Genomic DNA, 17543 nt, shown 5'->3' on the forward strand with positions numbered 1-17543 from the left:
GTTATTTGACTTGATCATTGAATATCAAGGAAACATCTTTAAAAATTTCAGACTTTTTTTAAATTCAAGAACTTATCTATATAAAGTTTCAGCTTAAAGAATAATCATGTTTAGTGGGGGATTCTATGTAAAGACAAAAGACACTAATTTTATGTTCAGGGATTTTTGGCTGCATAGGAGGTTTTGAACCAGGGCTAGTGTATGCCCAAATGCCTATTGTCAGACCTACTTTACAATGCACACAGCAGATGTTTTTGGAAGAAAGAGAAATGTAACATATGTAATGGAGAAATGGATCTCCCCTCAGATTGTTGGACAAGTATCGATGTTTATTAATTATTATCCATAAAGAAAATTGCAACATGTGCCTGGTCAGTGTAAAAGTATTGATTAGGGTTTCTTGTTACGGGCTCAGTTTCCATTTTATTTTGGCATTTGAGGCGTAAGATTCAAGTTTCTATGGCTTTAAGGTCTTGTTATTGGGGGCTCCAGAACTCATTTACATGTTAACAATATACTTTGTCTCTGGTAATGGATAAAGCTCAGCTGTTGTTAGATGGACAGATGGATTTTTTTTATTACCGGTAGTTTTACCAGTGCTGAGAGTGGTTTGATTCTTTTTTATTTTGTTATAATGTTATGTATTTTTAAGATCTAACAAATGATATATATGACTTTATTTTGACAAAAATTTTCATCGTTTTTGCCCAGTATCCTTTATGATATCACAAAAATTTTTGTTAACACAAAATTATCTTTATTTTAAAGGATTTTAATATCTGAAAATCTCTGTCTAACAAATTAAGTGATATTTCTTTTTACCAGTACTCATGAAGGTGGATTGTTTTCATCATTTTGTAGATGAATTTAGTAATTTGTGAATTTACTTTAAGGCTTTTATCATAATTAATGGCAGGTTCATTGAAAATTCTTTGAATTATTAAAATTGGAACACAAATGCATTATATACATATTCTTTGTGCACAAATGCATTTGGACAGATTTCTGAAGGAAGGTAGTTAGTTGGTTGTTAAAATATGAAAATTAAGGATCCTTGCATGATCATAAAAACAGGGAACTCTCTGCAAGACTCAACTATTAACTTGCCTTTGTAACACACTATTCAAATAGGGAATATTTGTTTAGCAATTTCCCCATTACATTGTTTTGACTACTTCTAACATCTCATAGCCTCTTTGAAACATATTAGTTGAGGCTAAAGTGAAAGACAAGTTTATATAATTCGGAAAGTTAAGTTCAAACAAGATAAGGCTTGTTTTATCTTTAGACCCTCTTAATGTTTTTCCCATTTGTGTGGAAACTTGATCAAGTAGTGTGAAAGTGTTAAGTATGAAAACTTCTTAGAGTGTCACAGTTGGAATTGTTGGCAAGTTAAACAAACGCATTATTCAATTATTCCAAAATAGGGAAAAAATGTTAGCCTGGGGATGCATATTGACCCAATACTGCGTGCATACAGAGTGCACACAAATACACATACCGGTACACACACAAGCATGCACACTTGAATTTATGATGCATGTTTTGTTTCAAGCCCCAGGTAAGGGCACATTGAGCAAGAATTACAAATGATATACCCTAAATGGTTTGGGTCAACCCTTTGTGACCTCATCCAAGTCAATTTAGGGGGATATTTGTTTTTGTTTTCCCTTTGAAGTCAGCCTGGCAATTAACTTAAAGATGTCGGCATAGGATGGTAACAGACTTACATGTAACAACAGCTAGTCCAAAGTAGGTGTCCATGTTTGTTTGACAGATTCTTTTTCTCTCTGCATAGTTGATGGTGCCCGGGGAATAGAGATATCATACATGGAAATTCTAATACTTTAATGGGACAGGGAGACGTGATTGTGGAAAGTGATACTGATGTTTCATTGCATTTTTATTGCCACGCGATTTGAAATGTAATCTTCAGCATCTTTTGAATATCCACAATTTTTTGCACCAGAAAGTTCATGTGAACAATTTCGGGAGCTGGATAGGGGCGGCTGGAATTTTAATCTTGTAAGCGTTCATAATCTGGTGTTATGCATCATTGTATTGTACGTAGTTTGTACACACAAATATATATACACAGGTAAAGTCTTGATCCTGTAGTAAACTCCTTAGTATATGTACATTTCAAGGTACAGGTAAATTGCCAAGGCACATACTTTTCTATGTTAGGATTTGGCCCCTTTTAAATATTAATCAAGAAAGAAGATGAAAGGGGAATATGTTACGCAGAAGGAAAATCTAATTTGGGAAGGAGTACAAACTTATTTTTCTTAAAAAATATTTTTTTCCCAAAAAGGGGTTACTGAAACTTTTGACACTGAAAACAATACAAGCTTGGTAAACTTAGGTTTCAGGGGTGACGCAACATTGAATAATTCATTGTACCTGGCTTTGGCAAACATAACTCGATTTCACCTGGAGAAATTGTTTCATATGCACGACTGTGTGATGAGATTGAATGGTGGGGTAATTGGAGAACATTGTGGGACAATGAAACATCTTTACTTTGTCACAGCGAAGGTCATAGATGGGTGGTTATATGTAGTGTTAAAGGTCTAATAGACAAGTCTCCAGTGTTGAAGAAGTGTGAAGTGTAAAACATCTCTCCCCCCCATTGACACCTGTCTAGAGGGTGGGATCTTTCCTGAGGAATTCCGAGATTAAAGGAGATATTTTCAATGCAGTCTTTCTTGTTTCAGAGGGAATTTTTGAATGACCGTTCGATAATTTTCCGCCGATTTTGACAAAACTGGTCAATTTGACTGCGCATGTGGCAGATGTGAGTTTCACTTTGGTGTTAAAGGATGCAGTAAGACTGTGGGACTATATGTTTATAAACATGTGTAAACATCTATGTAACTGTTGAATTTGACTGTACTGAGGTATTAAGAGATGTGGCTATAAAGTGCTGCACCAGTGGTTTGATGCAACCAATGGCTGCTGCTGCTTGGCCCTATAATGTTAAGAACTGCTAATGGATTTTGTGGACTTCGGAGATGACGATTATGGAGGCAGCTGTTTCTCAGAATCAGGGTAAGTCAATTTTCGTAATGGAGTGGTAATATTGAACATAGTGTACTATACCTAATGCACTACATGTATTCATTGTGAAAAATGTTAGAGTTTGATTAATTTTTTCCTGTGACTGGAAGTTCTACCATAAAAAGTTTTTAAGGTTTTTAAGGCTCTTCATGGATATATCATGGATCATTGATATTCATTCTGCTATATACTGGTATAAGCTGCTTTATGAAAAGAATTTTGATCTAGATTGATATATTAGTCAAGGGTGTTATTTTTTAAAGTCAAAACCAAGTATCATTACTAAAAAACACAGGATGATACGTCAACTAAAAAAATGCAGACCGAATGGACACATGTTGAAAACATGGTAGCTATAGCTGAGCTATCTAAGGGTCCATCTTATCAGGGCTTTATGGGGAAATGACCTTTTATGGTAGGGTCTCAGTTAAAGGCTTGCCATACACTGCCAGTGAACTGGACAGAATTCTTCTTTGTTGATAAATCAGCCATTAAAGTTGTGTTTAATTGGAGAGTTCATCTTGAAACTGTCTTTACTGGCTCTCCACACGTGTCTCTTGTTTCTCAATGTGTGCCAGCTATATGACTGGAGGGGAGAAAGATAATATGAGTCCCGCCTTGATTTGGAGACATTTTAATGTCGTCTGTTGTTGCATATGAGTTGTTTTGTGTTTCTATGGGTTTGGTCGTCAATATTATCTTGCGTCCATATTTTTGGAGAGAAAATATCAACTCTACCTGAAATAAACATCAGATGTTTCAGCAACTTCTGTTGACAGGTGGCTGACAAGTTGTACATGGTACAATATATAATTAATCTTACCCTCGGGCCTTTGAAGAAAAAAAAATCAGAAAACACTTCAACATGAATAAGCTGTTTGTGCCGCTTTTCATCACATTTTTTGAGTGAATAAATAATCACCTTGCCTTTTCTTTAGATCCCCTACTTTGACCCATATGTTCAATAGTGTAGTGAAATACTCATAATGTTGGGTGTATGTAAAACATATGGAAAACAGTTTCACAAAGAAAAGAATCCTATTTCATATACTAGCTTACCAGAATATGTAGCTTGTGGACCTTCACTAAGATATTGTACAGTGTTGTAAAAAGAAGCAGATATATATCTTTTATGTACATGCAAATGGGCCCATCAAAGAACATTTTAAAAATCAAGTAAACTTGAAGGTTAAGCTCTTTTTGACATATCTCAAATATTTTGTTGAAGATTAACTTGACTGCATTTACTTACCCCATCACTGGCAATGAGAAGTTGGCTAGCTGCAAATTTTTACTTTTGTTTCACCAGTTTTTGGTGGATTTTGTTGCTGAATTAATCAGACTTAAAATGACAATGAATTCATGTATGTGAATATAACAAAGTTCCCAAACTAGATGTGTATAAATATAAACAAAACCAAAATATGTTGCAAATATGAAGATGAAAACATTTTAATGGAAGCGTGTACAAGAAAATAGTAGAAATTTTGAAAAAGTTGTGTACAAAACAGAGAGAGAGAGAGAGGGGCCAGTAATGGGGACAACTTAAACTTGGCGTAAACAAAATGAAGATGGATGACAGCATATCCCATCTGTCAGGCTCGTGTTTCACCGTTTACAGGACCTACAGTACAGAATTTGACAGCTCTGTGGTAATTTTAACAGAAGCAAGTCTTTATCCACATCATCTTTGATTACCTGCAGCGATATCATGGCTCACTTGCTATGCTACTGTCTGTCGATCTTTTTTTCAATCTGTGCTAGCAATATACATGTACAGTATGTACTGCATGATTACGAATATTGATTGCAGTTATTAACAGCGTTTTCAAATTTTAGTGAAGTTTTATTTATTGATTATTGGATATACATTTCAATCTACCGGTATATGCTGGTGTTTATGTAACTTTAAATTTGTAAATCATTTATAAACTCCAGAGACACATGATTGTGAAATCAAGTGGAAGATTTTTTAACATTGGGCGATAATCACTCACAGTTTTAAACCATATGTATTCAACTCTACTTAAGATACAGTCAGAATACATTTTAAATCCAATAGGTTTATAAATTTAGGAGAAAATTCCCCGATCCCTCCCACCCTCAATGCTTAGAATGTATGTAAGTTTCCTGTACTTTCATCAATTAAAGTCTACATTTGAAGTTGATGAAATGATGCAGATCAAAGATCAATTTGTTTTCACGAAATTAATACATTTCCTGCTAATGAATGTGACCGAGTCAGAAGGTGGGAGGAGGAGAGGTTGAAATCCCTCCATCTTTATGTTTTCGCCCCAAACATCTCATTAACTCGCTCAAAGAAAGGTGCAATGTGTTTTGTATATATACTTGTTTAACCCTAAGGTGAAAGGTCATTTGTTCATGTCACCATTCCAAGCTCATAAAGAATGAGATGACTGGGTTGAGCAGGGCTGTCAGATCTTGTTGCTCTGTGATGGGTTGCAGGTCATACCGACTGAACTTTTCAAGGGGGAGGGGGGCTGGAGGGAGAGAAAGAGAACAATCTACAATAACTGTTAAACAAAAATTGTTGTGATTGAAACACTGTTATACATATATACATATCACATGATTATAAGACTGAATTTTGGAAAGGTGTATATATTTTTATAAGTTGTTTTTATATACTTATAACTACATTAATTAATTGTCAGGTATAGTCATTTTGAAGAAAATGAAGAATTTATGTTATACATGTACATGTACTTTTCTTTTCTCTTAGTTGTTCTTGGTAAGAATTATGTATATTTGTCATTTTGATAATTTGGACGTATTTTTTGTGTCGTTTCAGAATAGAGAAAGAGTACACAGCTCTGAAAAGCAAAGAAAATGAAGATCAGATAGAACTAAGGGTAAAGTTCAGTTTGTATGGTGTTTTTATGGTAACATTGATCAATGAGTTATCAGCCAAAAAATTGTTAAACTGAGTGAGTTGCAGTTTGATTTCACATCTTACATCTTGTAAAAAGAAATTTTGGGGTGTTTCTTTCTTGGAATTTCTTGTGATCATTTTTTGCAACTTCATTAAAAAATATTGCATCCGGCAATAAAAACTCCAGACAGAGAATTGACAAAAATAATGATAAAGAATGAAAGCATTTACTTTCTTTTTGAGTTCTTATGGTTTGGATTTTTTTTTTCCAGAGGTTAAGAACCGAAAACAGATTACTTAGACAACGAATTGAGGCCCTTGAAAAGGTATTACCAGTATTTATTTGCAATAATCTACAGTGATAATGAGCTTGTATAAAATATATAATATATGTAAATTAATGGCAGCCAATTTCTGTTTTAATACTGTACCTTGTGTTGATATAGAAATAAATACATTAATATTCATATTTTGAACATGGACAGTTTAGTATAACATTGGTTTGTTTTTGATAGTACAATGTGTGGTTATATTAATTAATTAATGGATACATTGTACCTATAATGTACATTCACGCTGTATAACGCTGGTTATGTGATATTTACAGGAGTCTGCATCGTTAGCTGATAGGCTGATCCAGTACCAGGTGACCAGAGCACAGGAAGCGGAGGAAACCTACGCCCTAAAAAACAATCTGTCAACAACAAAGCAGAAGCTCGTTGATACATCGCGAAAACTCGAGGAGGCGAACACCCTGATCGGGGACATTAAGGATCGGGTTAGTATAAACGGAGGGGAAAATTATAGAAACTACTGGCCTTATAGACAAAACCTCAATAGAATATCTTATACCATAACCAATAATAACGATATTATTAAATATAATTACATTATTATTAAATTCACATTTTCATACATATATATGCTTCTTCATTGCATTTTAGTGGCATATTCTTTATTAGTTACCAATATTGTATTAATTGTATATTGAAATAATGTCATAAATAGTCTTTAACTGCTCAAAATGAAAGTATATTATATATCCATCAATTATTCTGTTGAAGATGAACTTGGTAGCAGTAAGTTTTGAGTCCAACAGAATATATTTATAGTGTCCTGGTGCACAGGCCTTGTACTCAGATTATCTAGCACCGACCTCAGCCAGTCCTTCTTATGCAAAGTACTTCCAATATACATGTACATACGCCTTTGTCACTTGTTTATGTTTGATCAAGCATATTATCGATCAAGTATATTATCCATGTCATTGTGCATCGTCTCTTTTTTTAAAAAAAATTGGACAACAAGGGTGCATTTACCGGGTATATTACGGGAAATTATTTGTTTGTTTTTGTATTCATCAAAGTGTAAGATACATGTTTTTTTTGTAAAAAGGAAGATGTTCTCAATATCAATGTGCATGGTCTACCATTATAAATGTGTATGCCTTTATTAATCTATAATTTTTTTTAACATAAAATTAAAAAAAAGGAGAAGGAATAACTATATGTACCATATTTTATTCTTTTAAAGTGTGTTGCAGTATTTTAAATCCTTTAAAATATTTCTCACTCTGCTCTCTGGTTTATGCATCCAAAATAAAATATACGCACTATTATACCTTATAAGTGTATTTCCAAACACTTATATCTTGCACTTGTATTAAAAACATAGAAATTGTGTAATTATCAGAATTGTACAACTTGCAAAAAATTTCAAAATGTTCAATATGCTATTTTGTTTGTATATGTATAGCAGTTACATATGTACATTAAATCTGTTATTTGTAAATGTTATGATATTTTTTGTCTGATTTCAGACGAGCAGTATAACCTCGGCCTCCTCATTAGATGAGGATGAGGCACAGACGGTGATCGGTCACCTTCAGGAGGAGTTGATTGCTCTACGCCTCAGGGACGCCGACACAGAATCCCTGGTCAAGGAGCTCCGCACCAAAATCAGGGAGTTAGAAGAGGTACAGCGTCTCATAATGGAAAGAGAACTGTAGTACTGATCTTTGTTTATGTTTAAAACTGTTATTTTGTTTCGGTTATTTTTTGCCATGATCTAATTTTTTGCCTTTTCACAATCACTATCGCATACATACAATACACAGAAATTTTATCTGGCATTTTATGTTACATGTATTAAAAAAGTACTACTTAAATCACCAAAAATGACCTATGCAAATAAAATAAGATACAGATTCACCCCATTCTCACAATGGAATTTTATTGTAAAAATAAACCAAAAAAAATCATAATTTACAGTACATATGTATACTGCAGTAACAACTTTGTCTAAAATTGTTTTCGTTTGAAATCTTGTTGATAAGTTTATTTGACTGAAACATGGTTAATTTTTCTTCCCTCCAAACACAGACCAACATACAGTTGCAGAAAGCTCCTAGTAATGATGTTCAACATTTACAAGAGGAGCTAATTGCTGTCAAACTGCGGGAAGCTGAGGCCAACCTTTCTCTGAAGGAGATGAAACATAAAGTGTACGATCTGGAGTCTCAATGGGAGGTAACTCATACCATCTACAAATAAAGTGGAATTTTTCTTTTCTTTTTTTTTTTTGCAATTTATAATTGTTCACATAGACATTCATACACACACTCATACAATCTCAACAGGAATATACAATAAAAAGCTTGAGGAAATATATCGTTTGCTTTAACTTCTCATATCATCATCATTTAGAGAATTAATGAACAATAGGCGTGGCAAGACTAAAGAATGAGAAGAATAAATTTTCCTATTTGTACCGTTGTGGATGGAAAATGTTTTAAAAATTTTATTAAGAAGAATATTGAATTTAGATTATTATTTTTGGATTTTTTCAGGAATTCATCATCAAATCCAATCAGGATCCCTCCTCCCCGAAAGATAAAAATAGTAACAAACACGAGGTTCGGCAGCTCCAGGAGGAGTTGATGTCGGTCAAGATTCGAGAGGCTGGGTGTCTGTCCGAGCTGAAAGAAACCAAGCAGAAGGTCATGGAATTCGAAACTCAGGTAACCATTTACTCACTGTTTTAAGTTTGGTCTTTTTTACAGTTTTTTTGTTGCATCTTACCGGTAGAATAAACAGTGTTAGTTATTAGAACAGATTCATTGAGGAAAAAACTATGGAGAAGATTTAAAAAATGAGTGTACAAAAAAAAAATTGCTTTGAAGATTTAATACCTCAAATTTAAAAAAAAGGATTTTTAAAAAATCAGTTAACAGTCACCAAGAATTAATTTTGTTTACCAGACAAAAGTTAACCTTATATATACCAACCTCTTAACTGGATTTATAATGACTTGTAGAACCATATATGCACCAATCAAATTAGAAGAATGGACGAGGAGAACAAGACGCTGAAGTCGCAGCTCGAACTCCACGAGGCGCAGGAGAAGGACCTCCAGAACCAGATCAAGGACCTCTCCCGGAAGCTGGACAACCTCGAGGCCCAGGTAAGTACAGGTGTACCACGGAACTAATTTATACAGATGTAACACTTAAATACGAACACATACCTGGTAATAGTCCTTGTGATTGAACATTCTGCCCTCTTTTTTTTAAATGTTGTTAAGAAATGAAAAACTTCGAATTCTTTTACATTGACTGAACCAAAATTTTAATATTCAAACAGAAAGCACTAAATTTTCAAAGCAAGACTGTAATATGGCACTAAAATTGTCAGAGCTGAACTTGAAAGTGCACTCATGTTTTCTGTTTATATTTGTCAGTGACAGAAGAATTAGAGAATGTCTCTTTTGTCAACAAATTTTGTATATAAGTACATTAAACTTATGAAATCTTCATTATGGTGTATATTTACAGTAATTATAGATATCTTTTGAAGAAGTTGAACTGATATTTTGTAGAGAAAGGAAGAATCCATGATGATGAGAATCAAAGATGCCGAGCAGGCTCAGTCGCTGGCTGAACTTAATCGGAAGATAGCTGAACTTGAAATCCAGGTAATTTCAACTGCATTCATAGGTGATGTATTAAAGTATTAAAGTCATGGTTTATCTATATTCTGTTCTTATTTTTTCTTGTAACAATACATTTTTTGTAATTAGTGCAAAGTCGGTGTTATTAATCAATGTAAGGTATTTTAATACACATAAAAAATATGTGGCAGTATTTTAAATTTTGGCGAAACAGTTCACAAATATTTTTAAGTTAATATGTCTTTAAGTTTTAAGGTATTTGTAAAGCTATAGTTAAAGTTAGTTGAAACTAAACAATAGCCACTATACAGTATTGATAATGTGTGTGAAATTTTTAAAGAATTTTTGAAATTAAAACCTTTACAGAAGGAAGAACTCCTGACAGCCGATAGGTTGGATGCCAAAGATGGCAGCCAGGACCTAGCCAACCAAATCTACGATCTACAAGATGAAGTATGTCAGGTTGATGCATGTGGCTCTTCTGCACTCAGTGACCCTAGCGTGTGGGTGTTCTAACCTTTCCACCTTTTTAACTCTCTTGTGGCTGCATCTACATGTATATGTTTCACACCATAATGAAATCATCAGATTTATAAATGACAAGTTTGAAAATTATCAAGAAATTCATATTTTATCTTTAAACTTTGCAAAGATAATATGTACCTATTTGTTTAAATGAAAATATAATTGTCTCCATAACATGTGACTAATTTAAGATACTAATTTCAGTTGGATAGAATTCTAGTTTTGTAGTTTTCAAAAGATGTCTTTGGTTGGGTTGAGTTTTATGGGGTTTTTTGGAGGGGGGGGGGGGGGCTGCATGCTTTAATTTGCTTTTTTGACAAGGAGGGCAAGATTGTTGTTGGGCTTTTGTTTCGGTGTTTTGTTGAGCACATTGTTGTGGCATAAATCATAAATAGAAAAAATTTATTATGTCAGTTACACAGTTACACAGCTATGCTAACTACTCCCAAATCTTTATTATGCATCTGCCTAGTTTTAAACATACAGGATTCTTTTACATGCAGTTGTTAAGATTCATCCACATAAGTACTTGTGTTGGAAAGAAATACTTGTACAGTGCTCAAATTTTCAGGGCAATTTATATTTAAATTTTTTGGAATTTATGTTTGATGATTTAAAAAAAAACAACTTTGAATTCAAGAAGGATTGCTTTGGTTTGGAGTATTGTTTTATTGCTTTGCTTTGTTTTTGAGCAGTGAATGGGTAGGTTCCTATATTGAAGAGAGGAAAGTCTTTCAAAGAGCATTCCTATTAGTACTTTCATTTTTTGCTTATTTCTTCCATTCTCTCTAATGTAAACTATACAACTATGCTAGATATCTTCTTATAGGAAAAAGTATTTATGAAGTGTTAGTATATATCATTGTAACTTTCCACCTTTACCTGTTACCATATAAATGTACTAATACAGAACAACTATCAGTGTACTTCTACCATATTATTTTTATAGTTCTGTGCATTAAAGGTATTTCTTTGATACTCTTAACAACTCTCATGCCTTTAACAAATTATTCAAGATACATGTACATTCCAGATTACAAATAGACATATATCTAAATTTGCTCATCTCAAAATTTATGGAAATACATAGTTAATAATATGATACTCAGAGCAGATGTACTTTTGATTATGAATTCTAATTCAATTAAGTTAGGTACATTGTAAAGTATGATGAATTATTTCTTTTATTTTTTTTTGGAATTTCAGTTTTAATTTCTTTCAAAAAACTTTAACTTTGATTTTATTAATGTTTATGTCATTTTAAACTTTATTTTGGTTTTCCCCCCCATCTTTTGATTAATATTATATAATGATGTAGAATGATCTAAGACAAAAAATGTTTGATCGAATAAATGCGAAAGGAAACAACTCATTATATAATTTATTACATATAACATATCAATGGTAAAGTTTCATTGTTCATCTGTTTGTTCAGGTACTCCAACTGAGGCTATCCCACAATTCATCAGGTCCAAAACCATCCTTTCGCAACGGTTCATTAAGTGACAGTGATGAGGATAGTGATGAAGACTTGGAAAATCCAGACACCTTAAACCGAACATTGTCCGACATTATTGAGGGCAGGTCCTCTTCCAGTGTCTTATCCTCCTCTTTGATCAACAGTTCATCTCCCACTAAACAAACAACGAAATCCTCGCATGAGGACCAGCTTTCGGAGGGACAGCAAACGAAGGGAGAAGAACAGTGTATAGAAACTCTGTCACCCATCTGTTCCCCCAACAAAGTTCAAAGTTCAAAACTGATCAGTGACTGTGATAAAGAATTGGGTCAGACAGACAACGGTGCTTTAGTTAAGCCATTACTAACTAATGGGACTGGTGCAAAGGCAACAGACTTTTGTAATGAGGTTCCCAATGGGGAAGTCAGCAGAGTTAGTTCAGAGCTTGGCGTGTCTGCTGATCAAATACGCTCAACCCAAAACAGTGTGTCATAGTGTTCGGAGCAACTGTGAAATTGTTTCTTGTTCAGTTAAGGATAAATCATTAACTCTTCAAAGTGCTTTTAATTGATAATGTTTTTTTGTGAGTAAATTTTATTTATGTCTAGGGAAAGATAATGGAGTTACGATATAAGATAAAGGAAGTGATTACCTTTAAGTGTTCTGATCCGTTTTCGGTTTAAATGAATTGCGTAATGCCCACCATGCTGTATGTTTTTTGGTACTTGTTATATATTTACTGTTATGAAATGTAATATGCATTTCTTTATTGTTGAAAGTTTACTTATTTTCTATGCTTATGGTTTAATTGAAAATTGAATATAAGTTCTCAATTGAAATAAATAAAATTCATTACTCTGAATGGACAAAAAAATAAATAAGAATAAAATTTTCTTTATAGGAGAACATGTATTTTGTTTGAAAGATTTTGGAAATTTAAAAATATATCATTAGCTCTTGAACACGCAGGCATGTACCGGTAATTCAACATATGTAAACCTAATCTGTCATGTTAAAAAATATATCAGATTAAAACCTAATTAGTATGGCACATATTTGGATATTCCTTTAATATAAAGTGATTGCTATTCCAACCAATGATATATGTACATTTATTCTCATTAAATCACTTTCAAAATCATGTACCAGTATACGAAGAACAGATGTATATTATAAAAAGATTATAAAAAAAGTTATTTTTCCTGTTGCTTAAAATATATTTGTGTATAGCAGCTAAAAAAATGGGAACTTTGCTTTTTATGTAGGTAGCTGTTTTATAGGGAAGAGAACAAAAAAATGTTTTGTCACTGGAAGACTGAATCATCATTGTTAGCAATGTTTTGTAAATACTCAAAAGAGAGTCTTTATGTGCCAAAGAAATCTGTTTGTTGCATAGTTTTCTTCAAGTGTGTGTGATAGATGTAGATAAGATTAGTTACTAGCAATGCAGCATTTCAAGCCATGGATAGAAGTCTGCATTATCTCTCTCTCCTCCAGTAGTCAGGGGTTTCGTTCAGTTCTTTTGATTGTTCAGTTTTTTTTATTTCAACGATGCAAGATATGGCTACAGTAAATTAATATTTTCGGAGGTTTTTCTTAGAGGAATATAATGGTTTCTGCATATCAAGCAGGAATTATTTTCTTCCTTGTTATTGTTAAAAGCATTTTTTTTTTGGAGGGGGGGGGTGGATTCTTAAAAATTGCTGTAGTTAATTCATTGACAGTATTGTGGTTTCCCCATTCACTAAATTTACCTCCCTTGTCAGTTCTCTCCCCATTTTCTAATAAATTTAAAAATTTGAAGTTTGCTTTAAGTTTGGCAAATGGTTACAAAGTATACTGCAATTTACTCTTTGACACATAATCAATACTGCTTTCACCTCTGTTACTTAATGTATTGATGTTTTTGCAATATGAAATTTATGACATGATATTATTTTTCCTAACCAATATGGGCAATGTGAGATGTTTGTCACAGTCAATATCTACAATCTATTTTAGGAGATATTTTTTTTTCTTAATACAGCAATACACCCCTTCACGATAACTGCGGTACTGCTCTCTTGGGGGGGAGGGGGGGGGGGGAATTGATATACCGTTACTTTACCAAAGTTTTAGTTGGTAGATAATTAAATGAATTAATAAAACAATTGATGTTACGTCATATTTTACCAAACTACGTCATTTTGAACTGTATCGCAGTTATCATGAAGGGGTCTATGTGTTACTTTGTGTGAATGATGTTTAATTTTTTTTTTCCCTTAAACTTCTTCAAATGAAAGCCAGGATCTGTTGGTTGTGATTAAAAAATATGTAGATAAAAACATATAGGCCTATATGATATGGTAAAAAAAAAGCATGAAAACTCGTGTTATCTGTGCAAACATATTTTTTTATGAATTAAATGTTTACTTATTATAATCTGCCAGTAGGTTGTAACCCTGTTACTTCCCTTTAATGTATTTTTGAATTTTCTGAATGAGGTACTTTGTTCTGAATACTAGTATCATTCTGTGTCGATTGAAACATGTTATATTTAAATTAACTTTGACATTAAAAAGAAAAAAAATATGGATATGCCACTTGTGTTTTTTTTTATTTTTTTAAGAGAGAGAGAGAGAGAGAGAGAGATTAGTTTTTGTTGGATATGCTCACTCCTGCCCCCTGTTGCAATTGGTACGTACCTGCTACTTTTATATTTGGAAGCTTCTGCATTTTTCAAATATCATTTCCCTTTCAAAACCTACGGAACACAGAGATAATGTAAATTTCTATTTGATTTTAATCAAAGTACTGAGAGTATTTAAAGTACATGGGTGGCGTGGGTGACATGAAGTGTATGAGATTATTTGTGTGAAAATCTTACGTGTGACGTTATGAAAAATTTGAGAGATGGTCTTATTTTCTTTCTTGTAAATAATAGATATTCTACCAGCATAAATATGACGAGATAGTGTGCTTACCCGGCTTTTGTGTTTAATACCCTAAATATAAACGTGTCTGTGTGTGTAGAGAGAGAGATCTCGCCAAGTAAAGAAGGAAATAAAGTGATCGATATTATATAAATAGATCTAACTTTCGTGACACGGACAACTCTCTGATAATGTTAAATGTTTAACTCGTATCTACATATCTATAATGCAGACAGAGGAATATTATACATAACTCTAATAGAAACAATCGGCAATACAAGTACTCAACATGACAAAGTTGTTTAGACATGCTTTGATCGAAGTGTTGAGCCGACCACGTCAAATTTTAAATTAAAAAATGGCAACTGAACATTTTGGTATATGTTTTTGATATTACAGACGTAGATTTATACATGTTCAGCACGCCTAATTCAGTATCTTCCCGATTAGTCATAATTATTCAAACTATTGAAACAAGGAAGCTTTTCGAATGGAACGGAAGAGCTTGTTGAAACTATACTTGCAAGTTATATTTAAAGCTAAAAATTTTCAATTTTCATCCCGAAGAATTATCAAAGCGTAGTACTCCGAGTTAAAATTTGTGTGGAATAGTTCGATCTATTTAGATCACATTTTCAACACAGATGGATGAACAAGTAGATATTTCGTGTCCAATTTGTGCCTACCAATTTTCTACCCCGGACAAAGTGCCCAAACTTCTGCCTTGTTACCACACGATCTGTAGTCCCTGTATCGACAGCATCATCGCCTCTACTCCACTCAACTCTGATTCCACCATCAAGTGTCCTATATGCAGACAGGGCGCCAACATTCCGAAAAATGGAGTCGAAGGATTTTTTGACAATTTTTTTAGATCCGCCCCACAGCAAGAGGAAACGTGTGATATATGCGGTGCGCAAGATACTCGCAAGCTAGAACATTGTAAGGAGTGCTTAAGTTTACTCTGTGTGTCCTGTGGCGATGCTCATCATCATCAAAAAACGTCAAAGCACGATGAAGTTGAAACTAGCGACAGCGAAGGTGAAGTCTCTCGCGATTCCCTTTTTATTCGAGAGACTGGAAAACATTATGTTAATTCCGTCAGAACGGCTTTCTTCGGATTTCACAGTACGACATTCAAATGTAGTAATTTTGAAAGCATTCGAAAGATCATTCCAAGCGAAGAGGGTGAATGTTGGGTTTTAACGAACCGGCCATATGTTTCCAGATTTTCAAATAGTGGAAAAGAGACGTTCCGGAAATACGTCGAAAGCGTTCCTCAGGATATAGCTCGCCACAGCAATGGTGCTCTTGTGTTGGCCTTTCCCGACGGTAAAGTAATGCTTCTTGACGGACAAGATCTCAAAAATGTCACAATTACCGAAAATAGTCCATCTGCAGTATGTGCATATCAAGATGGTCGCCTGCTAATAGCAACTCGACCTCACTCTGGAAACACCCATCTCAGAAACTGTAGCCTACTGATTACTGACCAGTCGATGAAAAATATCCGTCCGTTGCATGTAGATGCTGATCTTCGGGAAGTGTCATCTATCACAGTCAACGAGAATAATGGACAAATAGCTCTTTGTGAAACCTCGAAAAAATGCGTTTACCTGGTTTACTACAGCAGAAAGGGGCACAGGAGTCAAAACGTTAAAGAATACAGAGGCACCAAAAATCTGTTACGAATAGAACAAACCGAGGACAGCGTCACTTTTACGGAGAATTCATTTTTCCAACCTCGCTCTGTATCGTGTGACCAAAACGATAATTTTTATGTATTAGACGCCGGTACTAACCTTATCCACGTTCTTAACGAAAAAGCTGATTTGCAGGCCATTGTGTTGGCAGAAGTTAATGGCAACATTTACTGTTTCAACGTTGATTCATATGAAAATCTTTGGATTGGCGACATGTCGGGGCAAATTCGGGTTTTTAAAATGGAACTGCGCAATTTCTTGGACGAGAGTCAGCGGGGTTCCGGGAGTATAAGGATTCCTGCCGGCCTACTAGACGGTTCCCTTATGGGATCAATCTCGTCAGAAGATCTAGGCAGAATGGGGTTGCATAGATTATCTGATGGTTTCAGGGACTTCCTCAGATCGTCAACTTCAGAGGAACCTTCTAGAATACAAGACAGTTTTACTAGGAACATATTTTGATGGAAACCAAATGCCCTGTGGTTTTCCAAAGAAATATGGAGGATGGTTGCGAGTTAAAGCACCCAATGGTTTGTGATATGTACTGTTCGTTCAGACCGTAGATGCCAGCAACACTCGACAAGAAATTCCAAGGGGGGGGGGGGGTGTTTAACGGGAGAGAGTGACTTTTGCTTTGTTTACTCTTTTATATATATATACCAGTTTAGAAACTTTGTCCCGCCATACCAAAGTCGACCATTTTATTTTTCAAGGAAGCGACTTCCTGTCTTCTATGAAAAAAATATTTGACTTTGTAAAACATATGGCTGACAACTAATGCATCTTGACTAAAATAGAGATATTTTTCTTCCAGTTTAGGCTATGAAAATGATCATTTAGAAAGTCTGTATTGCATTTCTATTTTCCTATAAAGATGAATAAAAAATGATCATTGTTTGTGTTTATCTCCTCAGTGAAATCGAAATTATGTGGAAGCTAAAATTCGATAATATATTTTATTAATTCTAATGCATCTTAAATTCTACATATTCTCTGCTAATATTTCGATTGCGTGCATGCTACGTTAAGCTTTTGCAGCAGTG

General features: G+C 34.0%; 2 protein-coding genes across 7 annotated transcripts in view; both read left to right on the top strand.

The window, feature by feature from the left end:
- Window positions 1–14467, top strand: part of LOC105339814 (ecotropic viral integration site 5 ortholog) — a 32779-nt gene extending 18312 nt beyond the window's left edge. For 4 of the 6 annotated variants that reach the window (XM_011445545.4, XM_066076221.1, XM_011445548.4 and 1 more), the window contains 11 exons: window positions 5873–5933; window positions 6226–6279; window positions 6561–6731; window positions 7018–7032; window positions 7773–7928; window positions 8335–8481; window positions 8802–8972; window positions 9269–9415; window positions 9830–9925; window positions 10268–10354; window positions 11862–14467. In XM_011445545.4, the coding sequence (XP_011443847.3) occupies window positions 5873–5933; window positions 6226–6279; window positions 6561–6731; window positions 7018–7032; window positions 7773–7928; window positions 8335–8481; window positions 8802–8972; window positions 9269–9415; window positions 9830–9925; window positions 10268–10354; window positions 11862–12380 (1624 nt within the window). In that variant the 3' untranslated portion in view covers window positions 12381–14467. Of the gene's footprint in view, window positions 1–5872; window positions 5934–6225; window positions 6280–6560; window positions 6732–7017; window positions 7033–7772; window positions 7929–8334; window positions 8482–8801; window positions 8973–9268; window positions 9416–9829; window positions 9926–10267; window positions 10405–11861 lie in introns of all 6 variants that reach the window. The other 2 variants (XM_066076222.1, XM_066076220.1) reach the window with 2 other exon arrangements.
- An 827-nt stretch (window positions 14468–15294) lies between these two features.
- Window positions 15295–17389, top strand: LOC136272948 (uncharacterized). The gene has a single exon (XM_066076223.1). It carries the CDS (start codon window positions 15442–15444, stop codon window positions 16960–16962), a length of 1521 nt encoding a protein of 506 aa, XP_065932295.1. The 5' UTR covers window positions 15295–15441; the 3' UTR covers window positions 16963–17389.
- Window positions 17390–17543: the final 154 nt, after the last annotated feature.

Source organism: Magallana gigas, chromosome 2 (genome assembly GCF_963853765.1).
Source record: "Magallana gigas chromosome 2, xbMagGiga1.1, whole genome shotgun sequence".
Lineage (NCBI taxonomy): Eukaryota > Metazoa > Mollusca > Bivalvia > Ostreida > Ostreidae > Magallana > Magallana gigas.